Below are 21,288 nucleotides of genomic sequence, written 5' to 3'. Positions count from 1 at the left end.
ACTCTGTATACCACAGACTGCCTTGAGCAATTGTCAAAGGAAAAACTCAAAGAATTACCTAAGTGATTGCAGTGCAGAACATGCAGCTTGGGCTAGTGGCATGAGTAGAACATTTAATATTTCACTATTCCTTTTGCTCCCACAGCATAATCTGTCAGCATATCCAATGCCATGGCAGGCCTCTAAAAACTCAATGGTTCAGCAGGGAGTAGAGACAGAGAGGTAAAAATATGGGGACCTTTCATCATTTTTCGGTAACAAAGATGAAGAAAGCCTTATGTGCTTGTACTGGCTGAGAAAATGTGGTTATTAGGATAATAAAAATGAAATATTACGAGAGACCAATGTTTCAAAGGTGTAACACTAGAAGAAACTGATGCATTTTAACTCAACAAATCACCACTACCAAATCCTTGATGCCCTGGAGGATGCAGCAATGAAGGGGTCAAACTTTCAATAGCTTCACACAATATCCTATTTAAACTGACTATATTATTCTAAACTCCAAATGAGTGAAGGCAAAAAGTACTATATGTATCTTAAAAAAAGATAAGTTATCCCAGCTGCTTTTCATGCAGAAACAGAAACCCTCCAGGACTGAAATCTGGATGTCTAAAAACGAGTAAAAGAAAAGCATAGCACACTTCATCCTCAACCTAGAGGAAAGAAATTAGAAGTTGCTGTAAAGAAAACTGCAAATAAAAAGCATTAACTAAAGAGCTTGATCCACTGATGTCAGTGCCAAGATTCCTGCTGAATTCCAGCCAGGAAGGTTTTCACCCATAGGAACTTCTTCAGTTAATAGTACAATCACTCACAGCACTGCTGGTGTTGTCAGGCCACTGCAAGATTAACATCTTTATATCAGAAGATGCAATCCATGTGAATGAGGAAAGGAGGGAAATACACAAAGCTCTTGGGTCATGCAATGAAGTCTCAGAACAATTACTTGTTCTACAGAAAGAGCAACATGAATTAGGATGGGAAAGTGCACAATTCTGCGATGTGTGTGCGCGTGCAAGGGGGAAAGGGAGAGAAACAGAACTTCACTCTTTCCTTAATAAGGATATAGTAATATTAATTCTAACTCCAGCCAATTTTAGGTGACTGATTACAGCTGCACCAGCAGAAGCTGAAAAGCTGATCAGAGTTCCTTCCCATGTTGGCCTTACCACTGCACCTAAGAGACCCCAGAGAAATCATGAAAAGGGAACATAAACAGAACAGTCATTTTCTTCTGAGCCAATCTCTGATTTAAAAAAAAAAAGAAATTAGAACAAAGTCTATTCCTTTAAATCATTAATAGAAGAATCCTGCCAGCTAGGTCAATGAGCTTTCCTAACTCTAATCCATCTTTACTGCTGTGTTATTACCCCACTGTTTTCCTGTAATTGAAATGTGGCAGGTAGTTTACACACAAGAGGGAGTAATTGTATTGGAAGTAACTGTTCATAACCAAATTTTAAAAGCTCATTTTTCCTAGCAACTTTTAATAAAGAAAGCAAGATAATAATGATATTTAGCATTTGTGCCATCCACAGCAGCATTTTGTCTCTCTACATTGCCAACATTTCATTCAATTTTGATAAACCAGACCCCTTCAGCTATGAATGCAGCCTGAGGCAAAAAATGGGGAAAAAACTGAACAATTGAAGTAATTTGTTCCTGTTCAATTAAAATAATAAAATATGGCTGAACTTCATGCTAAGGGATGAAAACCTCAGCAGCACATGCAGGCACAGAATTATTTAGGTCAGAAAAGACCTCTAAGATCATTGAGTCTAATCACTAACCCAGTACTGCCAATTCCACCCTAAACCCTGTCCCAAACCAGCACAGCTGCACCTCTGTAAACATCTCCAGGGATGGGGCTCTCCCAGTCTGGAGGAACATGTAAAGTTTGGCTCCTGAATACCAAGCTGCAGAATATTTTATTTACAAAACTAATCTGAAGCCTTTACTTTAGATGATTCTTAGAAGACAGCTCTCCAGAAATTTCAAGCCTTGCAGGCTGATTGGGGAAAAATATTATTATTTTCTATTTATTACAGTTCAAAGTCCAGTAGAGCCTGCCAGTATATGACTACATATGCAAACAGCCCCTACCCCAAAAAATACAATCCATGACAAGCAATAGGAGGACTGGGAAAATCAAAGGAAAAGCAAAGGTCCTGTATGGTTTGATGGGCAGACAAGTAGGTGGGTGTGTGACATTTAAATGCAGCCACAACAGGACACAGTCCTCATCTCTCCTGTTTAAAGCTCTGTCTGCTGCCTAACAGGCTATAAAGGGGTACTAATGGAGACTGCTTCAGACTCCTAGCACCATTTAAAATACCAGGCATTGTGTGCTACCCCTGTGCAAAGAGGTCAGTGCACTGTCATTGCCCATTATCTGAGCTTTCTAGCTTTGGACTGCTTAAAATAAGGATATTGGTTTACTGGGTTTATGTAAGCACATCTTTTCTTGTAATATCCAGAAACTAACACAACAGGAAGCTTTTTAAAAAATGCTTTAAGCTCACTAGTAATAGGTGGAATAGAGATCCCCAGCACATCACTGGTGTGCAGCATCAAATATCTGTGCTAATATGCACAGTCACAGGCAATGCTGCTGCTAGAGCTGCATCATGGGCTGCTAATGCAGGTGGACCAGAAAGAGAAGGTTGGTAAGAGCTCTCATTCCAGCTTTATAATTAAGTTGGGACCTACAAACCCATGCAGGGGCTGTGCCCACCTCAGCCAAGCTCTGGGCAGCTCCAGGTTGAGCCTGGCACAGCTGGAGGTTTAGAGCAGCACAGCTGGAGGTTTAGACTCTGCCACAGCTGGACATTATCATCACCACAGCTGGGGGCTGAGCCCACCACAGCAGGTTTCCCTCCCCAGCTGCAGGTGAGCCCTGTGCCACATTGGTGTGAATGCAGGATGCAGCTGTGGCCGTGTGGGACCTGCAGACTGAGTGTTCAGTCACACACACAACCCACAGGCACTTCCCCAAGCCCAGAATGTGGAAACCACAGACCTAACAGCAGCCTTGTCCAAGATCTGAATGAAGCAGGGGACTCTCTAAGTACCACTGGAAAGTTGAGTGCTGCATGGTGGTTTCCACCTCCATTAGGTTAGGCCACCTTGAGGGTACATTTGGGTTTCAACCAAATTGGTGGCTTTGGTCCAGATTCATTCTGTGCTTTGTCTTAAAAATCCAAGCAAGGTTTAGAGGCAGCAGCCTGGCCAGAGCTCCCTGCAGCCCCAGAGCAGCTCAGCCCTGAATTTGTAAATGAGCACAGCAAATGGACCTGGCCATGGGACAGGCAGGTGACATTGGAGGTCCCCTCTAGGCCTGTTTTTTATACAGCCTGTGCTGGATAAAGGCATTTAAAACAAACTGAGCATCAAACAGTACATGAGAAATGAATGATTGTGCCAGAGGACAGAGCAGACAGTGACCAGCTGTCCCCACACAGGTGTGACACTGCTTTGACAGCCCTGTGTAAGAGGCAACAGCCCACATAAACATTTGTTTAAGCCTTGAACATTAAAATAAAAGCAAAACCTGGAATTAATTAGTGGTGCTTGCTTGTTAACAGCCACTGATTGGAAGTTTATGGCTTCATTTCACAGGAGTTGTCTCCAGGAGCACAAGCCAGGAGGGCAGGCAGAGGGCAGAGAAAGGGAGGCCAGGGCTGGACAAGGAACTGGAGTGGGTGGACACGGCCACAGCAAGCATGAGGAGGTGTTTTTGTATCCTGAGATTGTCTTGTTTCATCTCTTTCCCCCTTCTCCACTCCCCACTCTCAGCATTTAAAACACCCCTGAGTTTTCCTGAGCAGGTTTGCTGTGCTCATTAAAATACTGTGAGCACTTATTGGCTATAATGAGCATCATTAAATTCTGGTAAGCACCAGGATTCTTCTGTGGAGTTGAACAGACTCAGGTTCTGGCAGGAGAGCTCAGGGTTAGGAAGATGCTAGAAATATTACATTTTCCAGAAGAACAGAAACACAAACCTTCCTCTCCTTTCTGCTCTGCAAGCACTGGGCTAACTCAGACCTGTCAAGCAGCAGCTATTGCTCACTGACTACTCAGATCACTCCTCTGCCCCAGAAGGACTCTCAGCTCCTCTTATCAGAACAGGAACAAATGAAAGATTTTTCCATATTTGCATCTGCTCATTTGATAATTTTCCTACATTTGTTATTTAGAGATAAAAGTCTGCCTCTAAAAACTCACTTAGCCAAGTGGTTTTCTCAGCCTCAGGGAATGGTGCAGGAGGGATTGCAGAGCAGGATCCAAAGCAGCTGTTGAGGCTGCAGGAGCAGCAGGAGATCAGGAGATGAATGGGTGCATACTGGGGCAAGACTCACATTTTACATGCCCAGTTCTTGTATTTATTTCCAGCTGGCTGTGCCAGAAACACTCACCCTGAGTAGTGTGGCCATGCCTACAACCATAAAGCTGCTCCCACTACAGGACTCAGCAGCACCACCTGTGTTTTTATCACCAAATGCTGTTCATCATCCACTAGCATTAGTAGATATGAATTAACTAAGCCATACACAAATATGCTTTACCCTGGAATAATCCCCAATAATCCGAGGGCAAGTAAGGAAACAGAATCAGACAAGAAATTGAAGATCAGTGCACGGCTCTAAAAACCAGCCTGTATCCTATGGGGGGGACAGAGCTGCTGGAAATGGGAGGTTTCTGCACACATCCCTGGGATGTGGCACTTCAGCACCTGGCCTGCAAAATGCAGTGCATCATGAGAGGGCAGTGGTGGAGAAAGAGCACAGATGTTCACCTGACTTCCCAAGCAACCTGTAGAGAATGACTGACCATCACCAATTAGCAAAAAAACATGGGACTGAGGTTGCATTATTAGAAAGAAATAGAGCTGTATTCCTGAAAAGTGATAAATTGAAATCCTTTTGTTTTGTTCTCAGGTTGATACCCACAGCACTGCCTGCATGTTGAATGATCAACTTCTCCACCACCTCAGAAATATCTATTGCTCACCTCCATTAATCTAAAGAACATGAAATGGGTATCAAAACAGCATCAATTTCACAAGATTAAACAACTGCTCTGGTTAAGCATTAATTGCTCCACTTTGGCCACTCTTTGCCTGCTCACAGGAGCTTTTTGTGGATTACTGCTTTATAATTGCCTGCTCCCTATGCACACAGGCACTGCAATCTTGTGCACACCTTGACGGCAACCTGGTTAGAGAAAATGAACACTGCAAAATTCCCCTGACACAGAATTTTATCTGCTGGGTACAGGAAGCCAGAGGTTGTTTATTCAACTTCTCATGCCCCATTAATGACATAATTCTGGCCACAGCTGTTCGAGACTGCACAAGACCAAAGCAGAGGAAGAAATGCCAAAAAAACTTCAAACATGCTGCTCATATCAGAACCTGGCTGGGAAGATCCTTGAAAGTTGTCTAGGGAAGTGTAGCTTTACAGCTCCCTCAGGAAGTAGAACCAGGATTAAAGCTTCAGACTTGGTTTCTCCTGAAGACTCAAACAATCTTACAATGAATAATCTCATCTGAACAAGGTGGCAATGACTACTTTGCAGAAGAGACAACTGATAACTTCATTTTCACTCTGCTTAGCCGAATTATCTAGTGAAAAACAAGGATATGCCATACATAAAGGCTCACAAGGCGTGGAAGGGGAAAGCTAACCCTGGCCAGGGAGTCTGAGCAGCAAGGGGGAACTGCTCCAGGACTGATGAGCACCAAGCACAGCAATACAAGGATAAGGACATGCTCCACCTAAGTACCACAGCCAGGGAGATACCCTGTAAACTCTATTTCATTTCATGATGCTTTGAAAACTAAATCAACATGAATTTTCCCGAAGAAAAAAAGCAAATCAAGATTCTTGTCTTCCTGGTCACAGAAGACAAGCAGGAAAAACCTAAGAGAAAAGCTCAAACCCATTCCACATCCAAGTTCAAAATAACCAATTTCGTTAATTTTAAAACACTTTATAATTGAAAATTGGAGCTGGGTGGTGTATATTGTTTACATAAATACATGTATATATACATATATACATGATTTGCAGGGCTGAGCTGATCCTCAGCTTGGCAGTATCCAGCAGAAAGAGAGGATCATTGTGTAAATTTGTTCCTCTCTGTGAAAGGACTGTCCATGGCAATGAAACACCCCATTATTGAAGCTGTATCTGAAGCCATGCTCAGCAGAAAGACCAGCACCCTCCCTCATCTTCCCCAGACCTTCCAGGGTAACCCCTACTTACAATTGTGAAGTTCATAACCTTCAGAATCCAGATGGTCATAGCAAGGTTCACCAGGATTAAAATCATTAGGAGCAGCACAAAGAAATAGAGGCACCTCTTCCTCCAGCCATAAATCCCCACTTTGTATACCTGGGGTCCTTCCGAGGTCTGCATGGTGCTCCGGTGCGGGTACTGTTCCTGAGGCATCTGAAATGAGCACAAAGAGACAACCACGTGTGTTCAGGGCCAGGAAAGCCAGAGATAAAAACTGCTTCTGTCTGTGCCTCTTGGAGGGTTTGGGGTTTTCTCAGAGTTTACCAGGTGGGCAGCAGCTCTTTGGATACCTTGGTTATTTTCCCTTCTGCCTGGTGTGCGCAGTAACAGACCAGGAGAGAATGTGATGTGTTAAATGTGTGTGAATGTTCTTATAAATGCACGTAAGCACTCTGGCTGAAGGTATCCTATGGAAATCACTCTGGAGTGACTCTGCTCAGCCCCAGGTTTTGCAAGGCAGGCACTCCAGGGCCTCGAAGGATCCTGAGGGGAAAATTCTGCATGCGCTGGGTAAAAGCAGTTGAGTTCAGCAGTTTGTTTGGAAGATGCAATATGACTTTTCAGAGGTTTAGTTTAAGAAAAAATAAAATCATCTCAAGCAAAATCATTCCTTCCAACCAAAGACAAAAAAGGCAAAGGGGAAATGTTTGCCTTTCCCCTTTCTGCACACCAGTCTTGCCTAAAAAACTGAAGCTGGGGCAAGGTTCTCCAGCTGCCACATCTCTAACAATTATCACAAATATCTGTGCTGGGAGGGAGGGAGGGAAAGGAGGGAAAGGAGGGAAAGGAGGGAAAGGAGGGAAAGGAGGGAAAGGAGGGAAAGGAGGGAAAGGAGGGAAAGGAGGGAAAGGAGGGAAAGGAGGGAAAGGAGGGAAAGGAGGGAAAGGAGGGAATTCATGTTCTCACCCTCCATTTTCAGGTTGAGGAAAGCCACTTTCTCAGGCTTCCCCAGGGATCATTTCTTACATTTTCAGCTTATTTTGATGCGCAGACTGAGGAGATCATCTCTAGTAACACAGAGTTTGCTGAGTGTTTTCCATTTTAGACTCCAGACAGATAGGAAGCCACCAAGCAGGCTCTTGCACTGTGGATTCAACACCACGAGTGTCTTCCTCAGGGCTGCTGGCACTGATGTTTGTATGCAGGGAGTTACAAAATTCACATCCCAGGAGGGAGCAGTGTGGGTTCCCCTGTGGGAGTGTGATGTGCATGTCTGGAGAGAGGCAGTTTGAGGAATGAGACGCTGCTCAGGGAAGGGAGCTGGGACACCAACACACACACACAGGCTGGAGCAAAGCAGATCTTTTTACACTGCCACAACCACGCCAACCCGAACAAAGTTGAACAATAATAAATCACAGAGTTTCCTCTACCTGGGGGAAATTATAACTGCAACTACTGTACAGTCAAGGATTTTATTGCCTAATATTTTAACAGGGTATCCTGGAGAACACATATTAAATGCAGCCTCTCCCTTGGAGAAAAATGAATAAATTGCATTGCTAACCCTCTCAAACCATGGAAGAGGTTTGACCAAGGAGAAACAATATGAAATACCCAGCTAAAAATACCCCTTTATTGCAAAACTTGTTTATTCACTGTATCTCTGCTTTTTTTCTTTACTTGCAGTTTCTAGGATGGAGAAAATAGCATATCCAGCTGGGGCAAAACTTTACAAGCATCAAAAGAATTTATAGCAACAGAACACAACCACAAAGAGCAACTTGCATCCATACAGTAGCCTGGTTTTGAGAATTTCTCTCGTTCTGATAAAATATTTAACTCACAGCTGCCCTAACAGAGATAGAGCAACTAAAGCACTCCAACATGTGTGATGAGCAAGACTTAGCAATACAGCATAAATTCATCACAAGAAAATAGCATGGCACTTGTAGATATCATGTTTTTTCTATACAAACTCTCACACAGCCACACTTAAGCAATATTTGGTTTGTAGCTAGTGTTCCCCCCCCAAACTGTAAATATTACCAAAAAATTGCTCATGTCTGTAGTTCTTCAGGGAGAGAAGACAGGATGATGGACAGAGAGTGCTGAGGTGTGTTAAACAAATGAGCAGAATAAGAAAGTCTGCAAGGCTACCACCTATGGAACCAACTATATCCACTATCAATAATCTGTATGGTGTGGGAGGAAGAAGTAGGCTAGTCATAATTTAAATTTTGGCAACTTTTCCTGACTCAAACATTGAAAAGAATTAAGGCACCAGACAAAAAATTACTGCTTTGAAAGAATATCCAGTGGCTGCACTCGCTGCTGACACCTCCCTCCTTTCAATTACTGAACTAAGAGGAAAGGCTGCTGCTGCTTAATAGGATTTTTCATTTCTTCTTCAGGAAAATATTAGGAACCACCACTTAATTCTGTAACAGCGGAGAAAAGATAATACTGAAACAAATACAGAAATTGGAAAAGAAGCATGCCTTCTAAAGGTCAACCTTTAAAGTGAGAGGGCTTAAAGACACATGTGCACAGCACTGGATCACCACCACTGCATGAACAACCCCACCTACAACAGAACAAAAATGCAGCAGCCAAATCTTTGCAATTTAGCCACAGACAATGTGACTATGACAACAAAAATACAGCCTGGAATGTGGGAATTTCACCAAGGAGTTCTTGGTTATGCACAAAAATATGTACCAAGTTTTTGCACTAAAGCTGTACACTGAGTCCTTATATACACCAACACTGCAAACAGGGCCTGAGACAAAATCCAGTCCACTTAGAAAAGCTATTCATCCTTTTGCTTTAGCATACCTTAGAGATATGGCCCACGACAAGAAAGATTTATTAGTTATTTTAAGACCACTGGAAGAGCCCTGTCACCCCACCTGCTGATCTGCACAGGCTGCTTCTGCAAAGCTTCAGCACCTTCCTTCAGCAGAGCTAAACCAGAAAGCAGAACTGGCTCTGAGCTCACAAAATTCACAGCAGACCTCACCAGTTAGGGCAGATCTTTGCTCCAAGCCTCCCTCCCTTCTTGGCAGCAAGTTCCTCACTCAGGGTGTGCAACCCACGTTACCAATTCCTCAGGCAGAAAAGTGTTTCACATGCACAGGGATGAATTAACACCTTTCCTACACAAACACTGGCACTGTAACATTCCTGGCCATGCTGCCTTTGCAGGCTCAGGGAGGACCATGAGCAGGGTGAGGTTGTACATAAGGAATCAATAACGTTTCTCTGCCGTGGGGGTTTCTTTGATCAGCATTTGAAGGACGTATGTTTAATAACAGAACAATTTCAAGCTGTAAGAGGATGCTGTCTGGGAAGGCAGCTTCTATCTTATGGGCCCTATTGAAATTTGCTGCTGCAAGTGTCCTGGAGCTCATGGATCAGCTCATTGCTGCAGGAATGGCCCTGAGCCTTGCACAGCCAACACAGTATCTCCCCTGCCAGCCTGGCTGCCTATAAGTGAGGTGTAACAGCCTCATCAGAAAAACCAGCAGCATCTGACCCCAGGCTGACCTGGAACACGGTGATGGGAACACATTTCCAGAGATGAGAGAGGGGCTCAAATTCCCTCAGGTCTTGGACCTACATCTCCCATACCTGCCCTCTCTCTGTGTCCATATCACCAACATCCTCTTCTCTTTCTCTTTGTTTTCTGAAACAAAACCCTTTTCTTTTGGGCTGAAATAAGGGGGAAAAAAAGCCCTAAAAACCTTCAGAGGTGCTCTCTGCCATATCACTGGAAGGCATTGTATTCACTGGCTGTAAATGCTCTGCAGATTCATCCTCTTTAATTTCTCTGGCTTTTAAGTGCACAGTATCCACCAGGTTCAAAAGAACAGACATTTCTGGAGTGTGACTGAGAACAAAATCTGGTGTGAAGAAGAGTATTTTGAGCCATCTATCAACAAGACATTTTCTGTCACCACTACCCATAAAAGTCTCTCAAGTTTGACACCCCCAGGTGAATTAATCCACCAGCAGCATGACCCAAAACTGATTTATGTCCATTCACATGGGTCGGAGACCCACAACCTGGGTCTCCATAAAAAGAATCAGGCTTTGGAAAATGACTTCTCACTTGTAGCATGGCCAGCAAGGGCTGAGTATTGGGGAACAGCCCATGGGATGAAATACTTGCTGGGATAATTAAATCTCATTGCACTTTTCTCCAGGACCATCTAAGCCATGAATTCACTCTCTGTGACTGTTATTGGTGTGCCCAAAGCTTAAATCTTTGCTTTCTGCTTGTCCCTCTATTTCTGCCAACAGTGCCTGTCCCTCCCTATGAGGAGCAGCTCTTCCCTGAGTTGGGACCACCATTATCACTCAATGCCCATTTCTCAAGTATCACTGCTGATACATGGCCAGAGAGACAGAAAGTAAAAGGAAACATCCTAAGGAATGTTCTTTTCTTTTACGAGCAGTCTCTTTCAGTGGGGTACAACACATGTAGTGTTACTCAAACATCTGGCCTGATTCTAGCAAACATAAGCACATCAGCAAGCTTTTTATGATCTGTAGTCCATCAGGGCACACTCTGCCCATGGAAAACACCTTTCTTTCCTCTTGCATCTTGTGGAAAATGGACTCAGCACAGGCATCTGGGGAGACCTTGGGGATTCACATCCTGGTAATGCATCTCATTCAGACCCCTCAGGCTGCTCCCCACCTCTAACATCTTGAAAGCTCTTGTAATTTCCCCAGCTGTTTGGGCTGGCAGCACTTCCACAACAAATGTGCTTGAGGATAAGTGCACTGCAAGAACCTCAGCTTATAAACCAATAGCTTGGAGCAGATGGACTCAACCAAAAGCTGAACAATGGGACTGTCCTGTCCCTTCTCTGCATTCAAAGAGCACTCAAAGAAAAACTCTAAACCTATTAGAATTTGCCAGAACAAACGAAAATAACAGGCAGCTCCATCTCTGAATTGTATTTCCTAAGCCAAAAGTGATATTTTATTATGCTGAAAGAATCTGTGAGCGATGTGATGTCACTATTGCTTCTCTTCTCTGGGAAGGACAGAAACATGTCTACTTTTTTATTTATGACAGCCTCTTTTAAATTTTACACATTTTCCTTGATAGTCAGCTTGTCTCAATACTTTCTTTCAAAATTAAGAAGGAAATGGAAAGCTAGCAAGGAAAATAGAGTCTCTGCAGTGAGTCCTTTTATGTATCAAGCTAGTCAACAGAGAATGTCTTTCACAAAATGCCCCACAATTTGTGGTAAAAAATTCACGCTGCATGCATGCAAACACCACACCAGCTCTGCTGCATTCACACCCTGCTTCCTTTGCAGCACTCAGATGATGTGAAGCACTCACAGCCCCTGTCCATGGGTGCCAAGTTTAGAAAAGCTCTTTCCCACCAGAGTGCCTCAAAGCAGGACGCACAAACATGAGAACTGCACCAAAATAGCCAGCAGCAGGTGTGACTGCAGGAGGCTGTGGGAACAGCAAGAGGGATTTCATCAGCTGAGCTCCAATCAGAAAGCAAGCCACAGGAGGTGACACTTTGCAGACTCCTGCCCCAACACACTCTCACCCCACAGCACCAAAAGAGATATGGCTTGTAGGAATGTGCAAAGCAGGATCATAATATGGATTTATACGGCTGGAACCCAATCAGCACGGCACAAATTGAGAACTGTGGGCTTGAGCATGTGCCAGGATCCAGAGTGCAGTCTCTGCAGTGCTCCTGCTCCCACAAGTTAAAACTTGTTCTCCTGCATCTTCCATCTTCCCTCCACATGATGTGCCTTCTGTGCTAATCCATTTGTTCTTTTGCACTGACTCACTCTCTTTCTGGTTTGCTGCTGGGAAGGACCAGGAGAGGGGAAACACATATTGGGGTGTGCTAATGGCTCTCCTATCTGTCTGCTTCCAAAATCAAGAGGCTGTCTGCACTCTGCCCACACACGCACACATTCTTCAGTCCTCCTGGATTCAAAGCTTGAATGCTTGACCCAGGTGGAGCTGCACAAAGGGCACTGAGGAGGCTCAGGAGGAGCTGCCAAAGGCAGGGAGGAAACACCAGCTCCCATGGCCCTGGCTGCCACTGGCTAAGGTGGACACATTCCAGCCTCTGCACATCTCTGGCTCTTCAAAGCTGACAATCACATTTGGGAGGTGGCATGCTACATGATCAGAGGTAAGAACTTGAATTTTGTTTAGTTTTTTTAACAATAAGCTTATAGCTAGCAGTGAAGAAGATAATAGACTGACTGCTTGCCTAGACTAACAGCTGCTGAGAAAAGCAATAGAGATCCAAGTCTGCAGGGTAAGATGGCAGCCTGTGAAGGCTCAAGAAGTTCCAGATCATGTAAGACCTTCCTTTAACACAGCGTTTTCACTGCAGGTGTATTTTATGCAAAGCAAATTTTGAGGTTATCAAGCCTCTTTATTTCCCTCATATGCCTCCCCCTTTCACAACTCATCTTTGTCCTTCCTCTCATTCCTTTTGCCCCCCCATCAGCCTCCAGAAGCCAGAGTACATCCATGTCTCCTGTGCCTGCACTCCAAACCCACACAGTCTTCACTTGGCTCCTAAAAACTCAACCCACTTCAGCAGAATTACAGGGAGAAAGCTCTGGTCCTGCCACATTTCGGATCTGTTGCCCCTTGTCCCTGAATTTTTGGGGTGCCAAAATGAGTGACTGCTTGAGCCCTGCTGGATGCAGGCAAAGCAAAGCATGTGTCTGCTCCCATGAACCAGTCAGAGATTCTTAGCACCGTCCCATCGTATCACCGGATACCCTTAATTCATTCCTTGTTGAAAGGAAATAAAAAACACCACCACCACCATAAAACACAGCTAAGAAAGAATTTTCAACACGTCAAATAACATTGCTCTGAAAACCCAAGGCAGAGGCAAGGAAGTTTGTGAGGCGAGGCAGACTCCTCCTGACACCTCCATCCCTTGACGAACGCGCGCTCCCGAATCCCGAGCCCAAGCCTGCCATATAAGGTGCTGATATCTCTGCAAAGGCAAGACAAGCTTTAATGCTGCAACTAAAAGGATGAGAGAACATTGCCTGGATCTGGCAGGTCCCTAAAGAGGGAGCGAGCTTTTCATCATAAATGTTTCTTCAGTTATTTGGGGAAAGAAACGCAAATCGGAAGAGAAGTTACAGATACAACAGCCCCAAAATAATGTTTTCCCTCCTAATCTTCTCTGCGTGGCTTCTGACCGTGCTGTCTGTTGCAGTTTGCTCATGCTTTTTAAGATACAGGAAAAAAAAATATGCAGACAAATCACAAGGCAGTGATTATTACTGAGTTGCTGCCTCTCTTCATAAGCTCGCTGTACCAGGAATTGGCAAACAACCCCCAGACAAACATGCTTTCAACTCATTAAACAACTACAATACAACGCACTTATAAACGTATTTACTGTAACTGAGTCGCATTTTTCATCCAAATATCTGACTGGCACATGGTCCAGAGCCAACCTTTCAGCAGCTCCAGGTTATACACACACTTACTCCCCAAAATGAAAAAGTTGGGGAATATTTGGGTGCAGCATTCCCTCAGGCAGAGACGCGGTGCGGGCGTCGCTTTGCCTGCAGCTTTACTATCGGCACAAATTTAGCCAGAAACCACCACCCAGCCTCAGACTGCTCCCAACCCTTCGCAAATATGCCACAACTCCCCATTCTTGACTCTTTTTTCTGCTCTAAGCAGCAGTGTGAAAGCAAGGAGCCCCTTTGCAGAGGCACAAAAGGAGGCGAATCCATGCGGCGCTGGGACGGAGCAGGGCAGCTCTTACCTCTCCCTTGGGATGGATGAACGCCCGGAGGGTGCAGGAGCCTGGGGAAGATGCAGCTCAGCCTTCAGAGCAGCACGAGGCCTGGCCTGTGCTCATGAGCTGCCCCTGTCAGATTTTCCAACAGCAGAACTGCAGCCAAGTCCCTGCCCATGCCTGAAGAATTTCCTGAACAGCATTCCCGTTCTTTTTCTAACTGCTTTGAAACCACACTGTCTGTACTTCAATAGGGCTTTGTCAGGCCAAGTTACAGCTACTGGGCTGGCTCCAGCGAGCAATTGAAAACACATGTGTTTTGCATTAAAAGCCCCCTTCTCCCTGCACACATTCAGACACAGACACCCCCGTCTGCACCCAGCCCCGGAGCCTGCCTGCCCTGCCATCTCAGTTAAAAGCAATAAAGGGATTATGTTGGTGGAGATTTTCTTTGGGAGAAGGAAAAATGGGGTGGGAGGGATCCCATTCCCACTGATAACACCTCACCCTGCCTCCTGTGCTTTGCCATGGGCACTCAGGTGAACAGCCAGCTTTGCCAAATCCCAGCAAGCAAGGAAGCACAGGGGATAAAATTTCAGTTCACCACTACTCTCCCCTTACCTTTGCCTCTGTCTCTTCTAAAACTATGAGAAAAGAAAGCATATTTTTAGCATCTCTAGACTCAGTTCAGCACATCAGAACTGTATCCTAATCTTGACACATACTCCTGTATCTGCTTATACTAAAAATAATACAACTATTTTTGAGTACTTTCATCCCTCTCTGCTTTCCAGCTGTCCTAACCTTTATAACCCAAAATATTTTAAGCACCTTGCATTTCTTTTTAAAGAACATTAACACCGCTCTGGCATTGGCTTAAGGAAAAGAAATAGAAGATATAATGTTATACCTTGAATCAGAACGGGTCCCAGTTCTTAAAATCTGTAATCATTTCCAGGCAGCACCATGGGTCAGGGCAGCAAGCTGGGGATGCCCCGTGCCTGGCATGTGCCTGGCAGGCAGAGCTGGAGTAGATGTGGAAGCACACATGGATGTCCCCCTTATTCCACCACGGCTAAGTCCCACCAAAGATGAAACACAGCAGCAGAGTTGTCAAGGTAACAATATAGAAAAGAGACAGTTTAAAGAGAGAGAGAGAGATTTTTCCCTCCTAATGCTCCTTTTCAAACCGTGCACTCCACTTCTTTGGGGTTATTCTGCTCTGTGGTTTGCAGAGGTGTGGTGGGCAGGTGAAGTGTTTACAAGGGATAAAGGCTGTGGAGATTAGAAGTAAAGAGAGCTCTGATCCAGCACTGTCTGAAGGCAGAGGAAATCTGCTGCCTTCCACGGGCTGTGCCTTCAGTCCATGGCAAAGACTCATTCACCCACAGGAATGGGAGATCTGCCTTTCACCCATCAGCAGTGAGATCTTACAAAACCCACGTGGGATGGAAAGCCTGCAGTTCATCCACCCAAGCTGCTGTGGCCACACCATGCCTGGCTCTTGCCTGCACTCTGCCCTGCTGCCAAAATGCTGTTTCCCTATTCCTGCCAGAGCCACACAGGGGTCAGCAGTGCTGCCCTCATGCACAGGACAGATGTGGGCAGCCTGGACTGAAAATCAGTGGGGATGGATCCAGACTAGGATGCTGTTCTGCAGAAGATAGGATGAAACCACACAGTCATCCTGCCTCAGTTTGCAAGACTTACAAACAAAAGGTGAGCACACACACAACCACTGGTGGTGGCATTTCACATCTATTTGCACAGCTTGTGAGGAGTCAGCTTGTGCCAGAGCAGACATCTGGATCACAGATCACAAGAACTGTCTGTGCAGCTCAGAGTCCCCTCCACAAACTACCACAGCCATGGCAATCCTCTCTGGGTTGGCAACCAGCAACAGCTGAAACCAAAGGCGCCTGTACCAAAGTCTCTGGGTATAAACAAGCTGAAACAGAAAAATATGAACTGCAGATTCACATAATTAGATTTTCAGTTGTACAAGACAATCAGGCATCTGCAGAGCTGTTTGCAAGATGATAGCAGCCCGTGCCTTCTGTCTCAAATTTCCCTGTGGTCTTTATTCAGCAAAGCAGCTCTGGATGGGGCAGGCAGTAACTTCAGTGGCTCACCGTGTGTTTTGAGTTAAGCACATGCTTTAGTGCTTTGTGGTCCAGGACTTTTTATGGCAGCCTGGCTCTGGCAGGATCATTAGTCCAATCATTTAAAACATGGCAGTACAGCACTTTGAGATTACCCAGTTCTTTACATAAATACAGTAAATCAGTGGGTTTCACATTTTTCTCGCTGTGCAGACCCCTAAATATTTGACAGAGGTGGTGCATAGCCCTGTAATCATTTCACAGAGAGAGATTCCTCCACACCTTACAAAACCCCCTCTTAACTTGTCATTTTTCCCTGGGGATAGTCCCCAGGCCTCCCATACATCCGTGGCCCACAGGCTGGAAACTGCTGCAGGAGATAACTTAATCCCTTATTAAAAATCTAAATGATCTCTTCTGTTTATGTGATGTACTTTCTATCTTCAGAATATTTATGCGAGCTAGCAGCAGGCTGGCAGGTAGAGACATGGGGAGGTGACAGCATTAATACTGCATTTTTTCCACTGGCATAATTAGTAGGCCAAGTCTATAAATATTTACATTAAATCTGTCAGGCATCACACCAACCTCACTGATAACTTCAGGGGTGTCTTACTGTAAACTGCATTAATGCCTCACTATTTTGTCATCAAGTAACACATAAAATGCTCCTTCAAGCTAAGCCACTTTGAGTGGGTTGTTTTTATCTCCTTCTCATTTGGGTGCAGGGTTTAAAGACACTTCAAGCATCAGAACTGTGGCTCCGGGACTGTTCTATTTTTCTGTTATTGAGCTATCATTTGTATTAGTGCCAGCACGACCAAAAATATATGAACCTTGCAAGCATAAACCTTAAGTTGATGTCGACATAACTATCTGTGTAACTGCTATTATTCCTCAGAACTGGCAGGGTTATGAGGATTAAAAAAAACTACTAGAGCTCTTTGGGAAGATGAAAACAAATTAACCCCCCTCAAAGCTTCAGTATCTTTGCAGCTGGAGACTGCAACACATAGGGACTTCCATTTTGTGCAGGAGATCCAACCCACCTGGATCCATGAATTTCCACACTATGAAGAGACCTACAAAAGACAGGAAGCAAAGTTCCTTCTCTACCATTTATACCTGCCCTCACTTTTGACAGCATGTTCTAGAAGCAGCTGGAATTTATCTAATATTTACTGCTGAATTATCAATATTCATAATTAATTTCATTTAACAAATAATATCTATTTACATAAAAAATGAAACTTGAGATTTTCATGCTGTGCAGATTTCCAGGAACTCTCTCAAGCATTCCCCAAACCTTCCTAAAAAATTCAGGGCAAACCAAATATGCAGAAAGAATCAGCATGTAAACGCAGGTGTGGGTGCACCTGGAGTGGAAGAAGAAGTCAAAATGAAAGTTTTATTATCTGAAATAATTAAGGAATTCCTTGGTTTGAGCTTTCCCTCCAAATTATTTCTTTTAAAATCCATTAAATCTCTCAAAGTATCACAATAGAAAAAATATAAATGTTTAAATATTTTTAATGTCTCAACTGAAAGAAATCATCTGCCAAATTATGATTATTTTAAATCACCCTCAGCCTTGAAGCCTTTTAAGAGCTCTCTGGAGTACCTGTGTGCAAAGGGAAAAGCCAAGACTCATTTCAGCTCCATCTCCTTAAATGCAGAATGAAGGGAGCTGATGGATTAGAAAGTTAACTATTTTGGGTCAGGAGCAGCAAGCTGAGGAGAGGCAGCTCTGGGCATTGCTGATGGATTCACCCAGCCCTGAGCATGCAGAGAGGATGGAGGGCAATGCCATGAGACGAGGGGGTTGCTGTAGGGGTGGAATGCTGCAGTGAAGGGAGAAAACCCTTCCCTGTGTGTGCAGGGAGTGATTCTGATTTGATGGCAGTGAGCAAAACCCTTTTTAAGTGCTGGGAGTGCTGAAGGCACACAGGTCATCAAGCAATCACACAGGGCTGAGATGGACTTGTTGGACAAGTGCAAAGGAAATGGGAGAAAATGAAATGTGTGTGTTGTGTGTGTGTGTGTTTGAACATGGCTGTGAGCTGGAACAGACCTGCAGGGCCTGCATCCCCCTACACCCCCACCCACTGCTCCAGTTTCTTCACAGGAGATAAATAAGGCTATTTCTTAGAAAGAAGGATAAATATAGGACTGGTCATGAGATGCAAGATCTGTTAATTCTTGGAGACTAAAGAGAAAGAGGGACAGAGCTGCTCTTGTAGACAGGAGTTCCAAGGATGCGCTAAATTTCATACAGATGAGAAACTCAGGATCAGCAGAGGTGGCCCTGGAGACCCTGATACCCATGACACTGAATTATTTAGATCTGAGTACTAAATTTTCCTTTTCTATTCATCCCAGACTTCGCAAACAGTGCAACAACATAAACAAATCAAAGGAAACACAAGAAAAAGTCCTGTTTTCATAGTAATGTTACAGGTGGGCTGGGCAGCAGCAGGTCAGGGCAGGAGTCAGTGCTGCTTGCACAAGGCCAAAAACACAAGAGGAGCTCAAGAGAGGGACTGAGCTTTCATGAGAGGCCAGGCTCAGAGAGCTGCTGCTCAGGGTCTGGAGTTCAGAAACATCCACATCTCTGCTGCTGCTATGAGACAAGGATCAAAGTGGCAAAAAGTCATCACCAAAGGCACCTTCCCCTGCACAGGCTCAGGAGAGCTGTCAGCAAGGGAGGGCGGGAGGATGGAGGTACCCAGCACACCAGAACAGCAGCAGGCTCATGCTCCCCTGTGCACACATTGATGTGCAACACCTACACTGAGAGCAGCTCACTCCCAAGGCTCTTTTCTCCCTTTTCTCCTTAGGGTCCAAACCTGCAGACTCCCTGAGCCCATTTGCAGCCTGCAGCGTTCCCAACCCTAAAGCTCTGTGCCGTGCTCCTTTCCCCACAAAAGCTGCACAGTGTTCACCTGTCAGCCAAAAAAAGCCACAGCCAGGACCTCACCCAGCCCACCCCTCTACCCCAACTGCTGCTTCATAATTATTTTGATGATTTCAGCCACTTTCAGGCTCTTCTCAGAAATAATTTAAGGCCAGCAGAGCTTGTTAATAGGTAGAATGGAAAGTGTTCCTTTTCATTTCTCTGGCAACATTAATGTAATTATCCTGAATAATTCTCAAACTACATGGGCTGTAATTTCAAGGCAATATTACCATTACAGAGCCCTGTTCTTCCAGCCAGCATGTGTCATACTTCCCATCCAGAGGTTATTTACCAATATTCAGAAAGGTCTTCATTTACAAACAATAGGGTCTCTCCATTTGCAGCACTACAAGGGAGCAGGATGGGTGTCACCAGGCAAAAAGATGTGCCATGTCCCTGGCTTCTACTCCTCTGGCATAAGAAATGCAAGGGGGGAAAAAAAAACCCACTGCAAAGATTAATTCCATACAGATATAAGAGCAAATATTCAGTTGGCAAGGCCAATAATTGTTCTACTATTAAAGTCTTAACAGTATCCAAATTCATTACTCTTATCTGAGCAGCCTCAGGCTCTGTTCTTTCAGAAATTAGGTTCAAGGCACAGAGCTGCTCTCGGAGCTTTGCTTCGATGTGTGCCCTGACCACGACACACAGTCACCTCAGCCTGCAATAATCATCTTCTGGGGGAGCATTTCGGTTTCTCTGCTAGGCCTGTTGTAGTGGAGAGTTTCTGAGTATGGATGTGCCACTCTTAGATTTGATGCAGAGCAGTTTCTGGTCAGGCAGAGCTGTTCAGCAGCCTGTGCTCATCACAGCCTTTCCCTTTCCAACCCAGACTATTTTTATTCTGTCAAGAAAGAAGCTCTGCTTGTACTTACACTTAGGTATCCGATTATATCACAAAGTTTAGCGCCACCCAATGCTCCCAAATTTGGCTCCACAGAACAATTTCCGTGGGCAGCAGCTCTGTATTTTCTCCAAGCAATTAGCAGGACTCTTGCAGAACACTAACGAGGCGGCCTGTCAGCCCAGGACAGAGCCATCTGTTTTAACGAGCTCTGGGGTGTCATTCTGGACAGCAACACTTCTGCATGATGCTGTGACACTCCTGAGATGGGCAGCAGGGACCTTCATCCATAATATCTGACCAAAGGAGAACTCCTGCCCTCCTCCTCCTCCTGTGACAGCATCAGGCTAAAACTATCCAGATCACACTAGACACAGCTGAAGACATTTTTTACAATGAGGGTGGTGAAGTACAAGAACATGCTGCCCAGAGAGGTCCCTCCACCCATTCTGGACAGGATTTTGGCCAATCTGATGTAGTTGAAGATGTCCCTGCCGTTGCAGGGGGCTTGGCTCAGATAACCTCTAAAGGACCCTCCCAACCCAAACCATTCCGTGATTCTAAAACTTTATGTACAGCACCCACTCTGGGACAAGCAGCAAGGAGACAACAGATCTGGTAACCAAAATAGTGAGCAATCTTTGGCTAAATTTTGCAAATTCTTTCCCTCTGCTTGTATTCTGCAAGAGGTGCTAAGGCACGTGCTGTTCATAGAGCAGCTCCTGACAGAATGCAGACACTTGGAGCTGTAGCACATTAAAGAATGATTGTGCTGATATATAAACAAACACACACACTCACATATTTTAAGTTTCAACAAAGAACACTGGGAAAGGTCTAAAAAGCTAATTCCTTAGAAAATTAAGCTACACTGAGATTGTGTCACAAGGAAAGAAAAAAGATGCAATGGCTTGAGAAATAAATGCATGCTTGTATGTCAGTAATTACACCTGACCTTTGCCAGAGAACTCAGTAGGGCAGAGGCATCTTGGTGAGGATGTGTACTCCAGAAATCATGAAAAGGCCATTGTGCAAAAATTCCAGACCTGGATTTCTCTACAGGGATACACTCAAGGGCCCCTCCATCTCAGTATCTCTGCTTCAGTCATTGGCAGGACATCACAAAGGGTAAAAAGGCATTTAATTAGGGAATCCCTTTATTTCTGTAGCTATTACCTCTCAGTTTCTGAGAGGATTCCTTGTGCTCTCCTATACCTAAGCAGGTTTTGGAGCCTGTGCTAGGAGGATTTCCTGTGTGTTCAACAGCATCAGTAAAGGTTGCAACATCCAAGAGAGTTGCTGAGACCATTTGCACTTGCTCTGCTCTCCTCTTCCAAACGTTTATCTGATTCAGCAGTTGG

The 21,288-nt window shown here is 44.7% G+C and overlaps 1 protein-coding gene across 8 annotated transcripts in view; it reads right to left on the bottom strand.

Annotated features, from left to right (window-relative positions):
* Positions 1–21,288, bottom strand: part of SGCD (sarcoglycan delta) — a 306,728-nt gene that overhangs the window by 116,153 nt on the left and 169,287 nt on the right. For 5 of the 8 annotated variants that reach the window (XM_058815052.1, XM_058815057.1, XM_058815054.1 and 2 more), the window contains one exon: positions 6,273–6,458. In XM_058815052.1, the coding sequence (XP_058671035.1) occupies positions 6,273–6,458 (186 nt within the window). Of the gene's footprint in view, positions 1–6,272; positions 6,459–14,049; positions 14,162–21,288 lie in introns of those variants that run through there. The other 3 variants (XM_058815058.1, XM_058815059.1, XM_058815055.1) reach the window with 2 other exon arrangements.

This window comes from Ammospiza caudacuta, chromosome 16 (genome assembly GCF_027887145.1).
Source record: "Ammospiza caudacuta isolate bAmmCau1 chromosome 16, bAmmCau1.pri, whole genome shotgun sequence".
NCBI classification, from domain to species: domain Eukaryota; kingdom Metazoa; phylum Chordata; class Aves; order Passeriformes; family Passerellidae; genus Ammospiza; species Ammospiza caudacuta.
This window is presented reverse-complemented; position numbering and strand designations above follow the sequence as displayed.